The sequence below is a fragment of the Oratosquilla oratoria genome, chromosome 8 (genome assembly GCF_046742065.1).
Source record: "Oratosquilla oratoria isolate Oo_2021 chromosome 8, ASM4674206v1, whole genome shotgun sequence".
Classification (NCBI taxonomy): Eukaryota; Metazoa; Arthropoda; class Malacostraca; order Stomatopoda; family Squillidae; genus Oratosquilla; species Oratosquilla oratoria.
The window spans coordinates 31,042,138-31,054,637 of NC_134784.1; the positions used below are offsets into that span (position 1 = coordinate 31,042,138).

The 12,500-nt window shown below is 37.7% G+C and overlaps 1 protein-coding gene across 1 annotated transcript in view; it reads right to left on the reverse strand.

Moving 5' to 3' along the window:
* Positions 1-12,440, reverse strand: part of LOC143027337 (adhesion G protein-coupled receptor L4-like) — a 16,117-nt gene extending 3,677 nt beyond the window's left edge. Inside the window, exons 1-2 of the mRNA XM_076188611.1 lie at positions 12,306-12,440; positions 155-294 (exon numbers count right to left, since the gene is read on the reverse strand). Coding sequence (XP_076044726.1) covers positions 155-294; positions 12,306-12,440 — 275 coding nt within the window. The remainder of the gene's footprint in view (positions 1-154; positions 295-12,305) is intronic.
* Between the last annotated feature and the right edge of the window lie 60 nt (positions 12,441-12,500).

The window sequence follows — 12,500 nt, forward strand, 5'->3', positions numbered from 1 at the left end:
GAACTCGAGACCATGAAGTGGGGAGGAAGGAGGAAGGTGTATTAACTTCCCTCCGCCCATTTTTTTTTTTTTTTTTTTTTTTTTTTTTTTTAAGTCCCACCTTGTTGCACCTCATCTTAACATAAAGACCACCTGGAAGGAAGGTTCTACAGACCAGTAGGTGGGCAGGTGGTGAGCCTGAGAAGCGAAAGTGCAGGTGACGACCATCAGGAGATGCAGTCCTTCAATCAGCATCCACGTGACCGACGACAACACCAAATAGTGAATCAACATGGCGGCCACCAGACAACCGTCCTGCAAAGAGGAAACTGTCGTATATCAGGAATTTTTGTCTTTTTTTGATATTTTGGTCTAGTGGGATGCATAGAACAGCCTGGTGCACTCGCAATGGGAAAGAAAACTCCACATGATATATTTCTTCGTCGAAATTAATTTCGCTTGACCCAAATTTATCGGTCTTAGTGATAACATACTAATTATGACAATAACAGAAGTACAATGCGACGATATAAGCCTACTAATAAGTACAGTAATATTATATATTTATATTGTATTGATAATATAATTCATTAATAGTAAGAAACAAAAAAAAATATTTCTTGAGAGCAAACCTGTAAATAGCACTTCTTAATTCAAGGTATTGGAGATGATCACACGAATGTGTGTGTGTGTGTGTGTGTGTGTGTGTGTGTGTGTGTGTGTGTGTATTTACCTAGTTGTACCTAGTTGTATTTTACGGGAAGGGGAGCTATGCTCGTGAGGTCCCGTCTTCATATCTCATTTTATCTAAACTATTTTTAAATTCATGTATTGTTTTTGCACACACCACTTTCTCATCTAACTTGTTCCAACTGTCTATTGCTCTGTGAGGAAAGCTGTTCTTTTTCAAATCTCTTCTATAGTTGTCTTTTTTTATTTTCTTTCCGTGTCCTCTTGTATTTCTGTCATCCCATTTTATCAGATTCTCTCTATCAGTAATTTCTATGCCTTTCATGATTCTGTAAATAGCTATCAAATCTCCTCTCTCTCTTCTTTGCTCTAGTGTCTGTAGTTTAAGTTTTTGTAGTCTCTCTTCATATGATAGTTTTGAGAGTGTTGGTGCCAGTTTAGTAATTGCTCTTTGTATTCTTTCAAGTTTTTTTATACATTTTTTTGTACTTGGTGACCATATCGTTGCTGCATATTCCAATCTTGGTCTTATCAGGGTGATTAGGATTTTCCTCACCATTTCTTCATCCAGGTATGTAAATGCCACTTTGATTGTTCTTATTAAATTATAAGTTTCTCCAAAAATCTTATTTATATGTTTCTCAGGTGACATATTATTCATAACAATGACTCCCAGGTCCCTCTCATTTTCTACTCTTTTTATTCCTTCTTCTCCCAAATTATATGATCCTGTTATTCTGTTTTTGCTTTTTCCAAATTCCATTATACTACACTTTTTTGTATTGAACTCCATCTCCCACTTCCTACTCCATTCTTGTACTTTATTTAGATCTCTCTGTAGTGATTCACAATCCTCTTCAGTTTTCACTCTTTTCAGTAATTTTGCATCATCTGCAAAGAAGCTGATATAGCTTTCAATTCCTTCATCCATATCATTAATATATATAGCAAACATTATTGGGGCCAGAACTGTTCCCTGCGGGACACCGCTTATTACTTCATTCCATTTTGAGTGCTGATCTCTTATCACTACTCTCATTTTTCTTTCTTGCAAAAAGTCTTCCATCCAATTTAGCAATTTACCTTGTATTCCTCCTTCATATTCTAATTTCTTAAGCAACTTCTTATGTGGTACTTTGTCAAAAGCTTTTTTTAGGTCTAGAAATGCACAATCAGCCCATCCATCTCTTTCTTGTATTATATCTATTAGTCTTGAATAGAAACATATTAAATTGGTGACGCATGATCGTCCTTGTCTGAATCCAAATTGCCTTGGATTTAGTACGTTGTTTTTTTCCAAGTATTTTACCCATCTACTTTTGATAATTCTTTCACATATTTTTGCTATTGTACTTGTTAGAGAGACTGGTCTATAGTTGGTAGGTTCTTCTTTATTTCCTCCTTTATATATAGGTACTATATTTGCTTTTTTCCAATCTTCTGGAACTTTTCCTTCTTTTAAGGAACTGCTTATTATGCTATGTATTTTGTCTGCCAGTTCATTCCTACATTCTTTCAGAATCCAGTTTGCTATTTCATCTGGCCCATGCGATTTTCTGACATCAAAATTACCCAAGTGTGTCAATATTTCATTCTTCGTTACTTCTATTTCTTCCATAGGGGGGACTTTTTCCTTCCACTCAATCTCTTCAGGTTGTATATTTTCCCTTGTAAACACTGATTTAAAATGTTTGTTCATAATTTCTGCCATTTCCATTTCCTCAGTGTATTCAACTCCTCCTTGTCTTAATTTCTCCAAGTCTTGTTTGTTTTTCAGTTTATTGTTTACAAATCTGTAGAATAGTTTTGGTTGATCTTTACACTTTTCTATAACATCTTTTTCATATTTTCTTTTTTCCTCTCTGCACTTTTGTACATATTCATTTCTATAACCAGTATATATTTTCCATTTTTCAGGTCTTCTGTCTTTTTTCCATCCGGTCCAGGCTTTGTCTCTTTTGTCTTTTAACTCCCTACAACTTTTGTTGTACCAGCATTTTACATATTCTTTTTCTTGTTTTTGTCTTGGGACATACTTTTCCACTCCTTCTTTGTAAATTTTTGTCAAAATATTCCATTTCTCTTCCACTGATGTTTCTTCTTTGTATATTTCTTCCCAGTTTTCTTGTTGGAAGAATTCTCTTATTTTATCAAAGTTTGTTTTTTCATACATCATTCTTCCTTTTCTATATTGTTCATTTCTGTTGATATATTTTTCTTCATTAAGTTCCAGTTCAATCAATATGTGGTCACTTTTACCTATTGGTGTTTTATATTCAATCTTGTCCACTATTCTAGGTTCAGATGTAATTATTAAGTCTAGCCTCGATGGTTCTTCTTCATTTCTATACCTAGTGTTCTCTTGTATCCATTGTGTCATTGAATGGTCAGTAATCATCTCAAGTAGAGCATTTCCCCATGAGTCATCACCACTCTTTACTGTCATTTCTTCCCAGCAGATTTCTTTGCAATTAAAGTCGCCCATCATAACTATTCTTCCTCCGTCTTCCATTATTTTAGTTAATGCTATCTTTGTGTCCTCTAACATACTTTTATGTTCACTCTCCTCCCATGAGGCTGTTTTCGGAGGCACATAATTGATCACAAATTTTCTGCTCTTCTTATCTCGGTCTTCCACTTCTATCATAATCATCTCTACTGTATTCTTTCCATATATGACACCTTTCACGTTTATATCCTTCTTTGTCAGGAACATAACTCCACCCCCTTGTTTTTTCTCTCTGTTTCTAATCCAATAATTGTATGTATCATGTCCTACACTGTTGGGTGGTAGTGGGCCTTTTAATTTTGTTTCTACAATTCCCATTATGTCCGGTTCTTTTTCTTTCAAATAATCATTCAGTTCATTCAATCCTGTTATCAATCCATCTATATTTGTGTAAGACACTCTTAGTTTTCTGCCACTTCCATTGTGTTCTCTGTTTCCCTTATGTTTTTCTTTAGTATGTCGAACTGCTTTATTTTCATGTTCACTACTCTCCAATAGAATCTCTCTTTCTCTGACTCCGTTCTTTCCTCGTTTTTTGCCTTAGCTTCAATTCTTTTCTGCTTTTCTGCCTCTCTTTCCTCCTTATTCATTTCTCTTTTTATCCATACCTTTTTATATTGATCATTTGTTGCTAGTTTCCCTGTCTTGGATAGAATTTTCTCTGCCGTTGTTTGTGACCTGAATTTAATCTTAATTGGTCTGGTCTTATCTGTACTATATTTTCCGAGTCTGAATTTTTCCTCAATTTCCTTTATAATTTCTGGTTCATCTTCCTGGACTAATTTTAATAAACTGCTTACCCTTTCATTTTCCTCCTTGATTCTTGCGGTTCTATCTGGGTTATGTTTCTCTTCCATTCCTAATATAATTATACATTTCTTTTTGTCAGCTAATTCTCTTACTATATTCTCCTTCTGTCTCATCACTTTAATAACTGAGTCTTCATTATGTTCTTTCAATTGCTGTTTGACTATGTCAGTGAATGAAACCTTATTCCCTTCTTGAGTTATTCTCCAATTTTTAGCTTCTGTAGCTATTTTCTCACTGTTTTCATTACTATTCTTCTTCAATTTCTCATTCTCCTCCTTTACATTTCCTAACTGTCTTTTTAGGTCCTCTACTTCTTCAGTTAAGTTTCTGTTAGCCTTCTCTAGTTGTTCCAATCTTTCAATTCTCTGGAAAATGGAGTCTACATTACCTAACTTACGTTCCAAGTCCTCGATCACCTTATCAACTCTCTCCTCTAGTCTTATCAGTCGGGGGGGGGGTTGTGTCCCCCCCACCCTCTTTAAATCCCTGGAACATATTCTCGTCACTTTCTACTGTATTTCTCCTCTCTATACTTCTAATCTTTACATTTTTATTTGCCATTTCGTCATCCGGTGGTCGTTTCATGTTGACCTTACGCCCGTCTGCCTGGGCCAAGTCCTCCACATCCTCATTTCCTTCCATTTCCCCAGCAATCCCTCCCCTTCTCCTCTTTTCCTACTTACCTACTGCCTCACGAGCAATTTCCCCCCCCCTGCAAATACAAAAAGGCACTTCTCTTTGCGTTGGTATCCACAATCTGCACTTTTCTTCAGAGCGTTCGTCAAGCCGTCCGTTCGTTGAAAGTGTGTGTGTGTGTGTGTGTGTGTGTGTGTGTGTGTGTGTGTGTGTGTGTGTGTGTGTGTGTGTGTGTGTGTGTGTGTGTGTGTGTGTGTGTATTTACCTAGTTGTATTTTACGGGACGAGAGCTATGCTCGTAGTGACCCGTCTTCATATCTCTCCGCATTCAGTATATTCTTAAAATCTTGTATGGTTTTGGCACTCACTGTTTCTCAGTTTAGTTTGTTCTAGACATCAATCACTCTATGTGGGAAGCTATTTTTTTCAAGTCTCTTCTGCAACTGTCCTTCTCTAGCTTCTTTTCGTGTCTTCTTGTTTCTCTTCTGTCCCATTTTAGTAAGTCGTCTCTATCAGGAATTTCCATCCCTTTCATAATTCTGTAAATGGTCAACAAATCACCTCTTTCCCTTTTCTGCTCCAGTGTTGATGGATGTAATTTCTCCCATCTTTGTTCGTACGTCAAATATGATAGTATAGGTGCCATTTTTGTTGCTGATCTTTGCATTCTTTCTAATTCTCATGTTTTTTTTTTTTTGTGTTAGATGCCCATAGTGTTACAGCATACTCTAGTTTAGGTCTTATTAGTGTAACCACTATTTTCTTTACCATTTCTTCATCTATGTAGTCGAAGGCCACTTTCATTGATCTTAATAAGTTAAAAGTCTCTCCAAATAATTTATTGACGTGTTCATCAGGTGTCAAGTCACTTGAAATAATCACTCCCAGGTCCCTTTCTGAGTCGACTTTTTTGACTTCCTTGTTACCAATTTTATATTGACCCGATATTCTATTTTTGCTTTTTCCAAATTCCATTATACTACATTTCTTAATGTTAAAGTTCATTTTACACCTCTGACTTCATTCCCGTATTTTGTCCAGGTCTTCTTGTAGCGATCTGCAATCTTCTTCTGTCCTTACTGTCCTGAGTAATTTGGCATCGTCAGCAAAGAAGTTTATGTAACACTTCACTCCCTTATCCATATCATTTATATATATGGCAAACATTAAAGGAGCTAATACAGAGCCTTGCGGGACGCCATTTATCACATCTTCCCAGTTCGAATTTTTGTCTCTAAGTACCACTTTCATTTTTCTCCCAGTTAAGAAATCCTTCATCCATTCCAGTAGCTTATCTTGTATTCCTCCTATTATTTCAGTTTTTCTTATTAACTTTATATCTGGTACTTTGTCAAAGGCCTTCTGCAAATCCAAGAAAGCGTAATCTGCCTAGCCATCTCTTTCTTGTATTATCTCAATTAATCTCGAGTAAAAGCATATTAAGTTTGTGGTACACGATCTTCTACTTCCAAAGCCAAATTGTTTAGTTTAATATTTTATTCTCTTCCAAGTGTTTGATCCATTTGTTTATGATCACTTTTTCGTATATTTTTGCCACTGTGCTTGTAAGGGATACCGGTCTAAAGTTTGTAGGATCTTCTTTGTTTCCTCCTTTATATATTGGTACTATGTTTGCATCTTTCCAATCTTGCGGTACCTTTCCTTCTTTGAGTGAAAAGTCTATTATCTTGTATAATTTGTCCGTCAGTTCGTCTATACACTCTTTCAGTATTCAATTTGCAATTCCATCCGGTCCATACGATTTCCTAACATCTAGGTTTTTTTTATTTGGTCTCTTATTTCTTTCTGTGTTACCTTTATTTCTTTCATTTTAGGGGGTCTTTCTTGTTGTCCATCTTCCCAAATTTGTGAGCTCTCAATTGTAAAAACAGACCTGAAATGTCTGATCATAACTTCTGCCATTTCTGTGTCGTCTATATATTCTTTATCTCCTTCACGCAGTTTTACAATTTCGTGTTTGTCTTTTAACTTATCATTTACATATCTGTAAAAGAGTTTAGGTTGATCCTTACATTTGTCTATAATATCTTTTTCATAGTTTCTTTTTCTTTCCTGCGTATATTCACATATTCTTTCCTAAGTTTTATGTATGTTTGCCATTTGGAAGTTTTTGTCTCTTTTTCCATCTTTTCCAGGCTATATCTCTTCTGTCTTTAGCCTCACTGCACCTTTTGTTATACCAGCACTTAATATAAATCTCCTTTTGCTTCTTCTTTGGTACATATTTATCAATTCTTTCCTTGTACTTTTCTTTGAATATGTTTCATTTGTCTTCCATCTTTGTTTCCTCCTCGGAGAATTTATCCCAATTTGTGTTTTGGATTTTTTTTCTTAGCTTTACAAAATCTGTTTTGTTGTACATTAATCTTCCTTCTCTATGTTTATCATTCCTTCTCACATCGTTTTGTTCTTTTAATTCAAACTCTATTAGTACATGGTCACTCTTTCCAATTGGTGTTTTATACTCCATTTTGTTCACGATATCCGGTTCAGAAGTTAATATTAAGCCTAGTTTCAACGGTTCCTCATTGTTTCTATATCTAGTATTTTTCTTAACCGATTGTGTTAAGGTATATTCGATGATCATATCCAGCAGAATGTTGCCCCAAAGTTCTTCTCCCCTTTTATTATAATTTCTTCCCAGATTATATCCTTTGCATTAAAATCACCCATAATTACTATGATACTACCCTCTTTCAGTAAATCATTTATCACATTCATTGTGTCTTCCAGTAATTTAGAATGATCACTATCAGACCAAGCCTGTGTTTTTGGTGGCACATATACTGCTACAAATTTTCTACTTTTCATATTTTTATTCAAAACTTTAATCATCATTAATTCCACATTATATTTGCATTATATTTCACCAAAGACGAGGAGGTTTTGAAATTTAAAGTGGTTAATTCCAAGTTACCTTATTTTTATGGCATTCCAAAATTGCATAAAACTGATATCCCCCTCAGACCTATCATCTCCAACCGGGGATCTTGCACCAGCAAGCTTTCCAAATGGCTAGCAAACCTTTCATCCTCGTTTGTTGGTACTTTTTCCGATTCCCATTTAAAACACTCTGGATTTTATCACAAAATTAAAACAAGTGAATATTTCTAATAGTAAAATGCTTAGTCTGGATGTGATTTCTCTTTTTACACATGTTTGTGTTGACGTCCTATCTTCCCTGGAAACCAAACTACAACCATTTCAGGACAAATTCCCACTCCCCGTTACAAAAATTGTTGCGCTTATTCGCCTTTGTGTTACTTCAAATGTTTTTTCCTTTCAGAATTCTTTTTTTAGACAAAAATTTGGTTGTAGCATGGGAATCTCTCTCCTGTACTGGTCAATCTGTATATGGAATACTTTGAGTCTGTTCGTCTTCCAATCATTAAACCCCCTGTCACGTGGGTCACGTGACGAAGCTTGGAGGGCTGTCGGCGCGGACGTTTCGTCCCCCGCTGACCACGTGATTCGGCTCGAGATGAAGGCTTGGAGCTGGTTAGCCAGCGCACCTGACCGGCCGAAGGAATGTGACCGTGAGGTCATAGGTAACTGCCAGGGCTACCAACTGGCCCAAGTACGAGGTCTCTGTATCTTTTTGTCCCCAGATCCGGAGGAAGGAGACATCGGTTTTTTTATATACAGTACAATTGCATACACACACGCACAGGCACATTCGACATTTTTATGTTATGCCGTATTGGCCACAGTAGCCACAGCAACTCGATGTTGAAAAGGAGTTTTCCCTCAAGGAAAAAGAAAGATCCTGAGGTTTTTCGCTCATACCGCAAGATCGAGGTAGCAAGGCTAAATAATTTAGGCACACTTTTCAACTCGCGACCCGCGTCGCGAGTTGTTTCCGTCATTGGAAGAATGTCACGTGGGTCACGTGACGAAGCTTGGAGGGCTGTCGGCGCGGACGTTTCGTCCCCCGCTGACCACGTGATTCGGCTCGAGATGAAGGCTTGGAGCTGGTCAGCCAGCGCGCCTGACCGGCCGAAGGAATGTGACCATGAGGTCATAGGTAGCTGCCAGGGCTACCAACTGGCCCAAGTACGAGGTCACCGCTGCCGCTACGCGCATGCGCAGATCGCCACCACCCACTCTCCCTCACCCTCCCGGATGTATAAGAGAGAAGGACATGGAGATGAAGGGAAGACTTCACGGCCGCTCGCCGTTAAGGGCGGACACCCCCCCCCCCTCCCTCTCCCAGTTCTATAGAGGGAGGGCACCGCCTGAAGGAGATCACGAGAAGGAGATCGTCGGGAGCAGGAGACCAAGGAGGAGACGTGCGCCCGTCCAAGGAGGACACAGGGGACTCGTCTGGAGGAATCGACGCTCGAGGAGATGTCTTCCTCGCGCCTGCACCTAGGAAGAGATTAGTGCGAGGAGACGTGCGCCCTTCCAAGGAGGACACAGGGGACTCGTCTGGAGGAATCGACACTCGAGGAGAATCCATCCTCGCGCCTGCAGAGCCGAGGAGTGGTTTGTGTATCCATTTGTTCTTCTTATATATTGCATAATTGGTAGATAGTAGCGTTATATATCACACTGGTGATATTTCTTATTTTATGTGTTCTGATAGATTAGTGCTCTGTGTTGATCGACAATAAAAACGCGTGTTGGTGTTGCCTTGGCGTTTCTTTCTCTCACGTCCAAATTCTCAATAATACCGAGTATAAACCTTTATTTGTACCCCCCCTAACACCCCCAGACATGGTTTGGTCTAGATACGTGGATGACATTTTTACGCTTTGGGATGAAAATTGGGGTTCATTTGATAACTTTTTTGCTCATTTAAATTCTTTAGCCTCCAACATTAAGTTTAAAGTTGAATGGGAAGAACAAGGTAAGCTACCCTTTTTAGATGTTCTTATTGTTCGTGACGGGGATAAGCTTGCTTTTACCGTCTATAGAAAAGAGACCCATTCTGGTAGTTATCTCCATTTCTTCAGCAGTCACCCAGACAAAGTAAAAAGTAGCGTCGCCTCAGGATTATTTCTTCGAGCTCTAAGAATTTGCAGCCCCCAGTTTCTTGAAGGAGAATTAAATATAATCAAATCTCAACTTAGTAAATTAACTTACCCGGATTGGTTCTTGGTCAAAGCCCTCAGCCGAACGAGATGCAATTTTTTCAACACCACCCCATTTCCTCTAAATTTTCATTGGACAAGAGCTCCTTAGTCATTTCCTTTTCTGATTCATTTATTCCTTCGACCAAATTTCTTCCCAAAGACAAATTAAATTTAACTAATTCTTACCCTAACACCTTTAATAAAAAAGTTGTAAATGTCCACCAAAGGTTGAAAGAAGAACATAGTCAAGGGATTTATTCGATTCCGTGTAAAGGTTGTGACTGGGAGGGATTTGGACACTAGGATGATCGAGCATAAACGTTCCATCAAATATGGACAAGAAAGCTCAGCTGTGTTCCAACATGTTAAACAATTTAATCATTGTTTAGATTTGGACAAAGCTGAGCTTATTCCAGATGTGAGTTCAAGAGAAAAATGGTAGAATCAACTATAATTGAATACCAGCCCAATATGATCATTTCAAAGGGGCAATGGCCCCCGGATATAATTTCAGGACTTTTCATCACCAGCCTATTAAAAAGACATTTGCCTCCTGACCCCACATACGGAGTGAGCCGAGGGTAGAGACCTCTCCCAATGTTCCCCTTTGTCATGTCAAGGGTGCTACTTATGTAGCACTCACTATTCCATTTTTGTATCTACTGAAGAGGATTGCAGTTTGTAGTTGAAGTATATAGATTCCCGGTCTCCAGTCTTTTTTACTCCAACAGGGGTTTTCATGTGATAGACAAATGTGTGATTACATTTTTCACCTGTAATATTTGCCTTCATTTATCTTTGTCACATTTAAACCCTTTTTGGTCAATATCATGACACATCCTCCCTGTTTGTCTGTTCTATTTTTCACCCAGTGGTTGTATAGACCTTGTCCCACCATACTTGTTGATAGAGAGTCTTTCAGTTTTGTCTCCACAATTCCCATAATGTCAGATTTATCTATTTCCAGATAGTCGTTTAGTTAATTAATTTCAGAGATCATACCGTCGATATTTGTATATGCCACTTTTAGTTTCATATTTTCTTCTTTTTTAGTTTTAAGTTTCCACTTTTCTGATGTACCATTTTTTCAGTCTCAGGTCCAGTACTCTCTCTCTCTCTCTCTCTCTCTCTCTCTCAAAAAAAAAAAAAAAAAAAAAAAATCCTGTCTCTGTTCTTTTCTCATTTCTATCGTCGTCTTCAATTCTGAAAGTCTTGTCTTTCTCTCTTTCCTCATCACTCATTTCCTTTTCTATCCATATATGTTTGAATTTCTCGCTGTTTGCTAATTTAACCGCTTTCGATAGTATCTCCTCGGCTATCATTTGAGTTCTTAGTTTTATTTTCAGAGGTCTATGTTTTTTTTTTTCAATATTTGCCTATCCTGTGAATCTCGTCAATTTCTTTGTCAACATTTTGCTCTTCGTCCTGATTTTATTTCAAAATTTCCTTAGCTATTTACTTTTACTCCTTTTCTCTCTGGTATTTATACACATCATGTTTTCTCGGATACCATGCACCACAATGCATTTAACTTTGTCAACTGTATGTCTCACCCAATTTTCCTTTTCTTTAATTACTTTCATAACTGTTTCTTTTGTATTTTCCTCCATCTGCTTTTGTACTATTTCTCTAAAGGATATTATTTTTATTTTCCTGTTCTTGCTTCCATTGATTTTTTTATTTCAATGAGTTCTGTTTCTTTAATTGACTCTTCCACCTATCCGGTCACTACCTGTAATTGCTCTTTGACCTCCTTTTTCAGCTTTTCATTTTTATTTTTGTCTTTATTTTCCATTCTTTCGCTTTCTCTTTTGAGCATACCAATTTCGCTCTTTAGGTCACTTAATTCTCTAATCGTTTGCTCGTTATTCTTGCGCAAAGTAATCTATTCCCTAAGTACAGCTCGGTAGTCCAATTTTAAATCTGACTTCTTCTAATAATTCGTTTACTTCGCGATTTCTTAATGCATTGCTATATCTAACTTCTCTATCTATATCTAAGCCTTTACCTATTTCTCCTGGATTTCTTTGAAAACCTGAAAAACTGTTGTTCTCCCACCTTTGGTTTATCCTTGGTGTGTCAATTAAACATATTTTCTTGGGAATTACATCTCTCGGCGATTCTACCTTACTTATATCCAGGCCTCTCTTCGTTGGTTCTTTTAATATATATATATTTTTTCTATTTCTTTCTCCATTGTACCAACTATACTTATTTCAAGAGCTGGATTTTACCTTATCGGTCACACTAGAAACATATCCTACACATCCCGCACAATAACAACAATTTGTTTTCTGCGTGTCGGCGTGCGTGAGTGCGTGTGTGTGCACATGCGTCTGTGTGTTATGCAAGCTGTTTCTATATCGAAAAATGTATCTTTATGACACACACACACACACACACACACACACACACACACACACACACACACACACACACACACACACACACACACACACACACACACACACACACACACACACACACACACACACACATACAGAGAGAGAGAGAGAGAGAGAGAGAGAGAGAGAGAGTCTTATCCGGAGTGACTTGACACTGGCTATGGGCCGATGGAGACTGACCTCGGACAGACTGAGAACGGTCGGGTCGAGGAAGAGGAGCAAGAAGTGACTGAGGTCCAGACTCGGCACATGTAGCGCGTGGTCTTGGACTTGACGCTCAACACTCCTCCCCTGTGAAGGCGCAGCAACACACATATATAAATATATATATATATATATATATATATCTATATATATATATAAATATATATATAT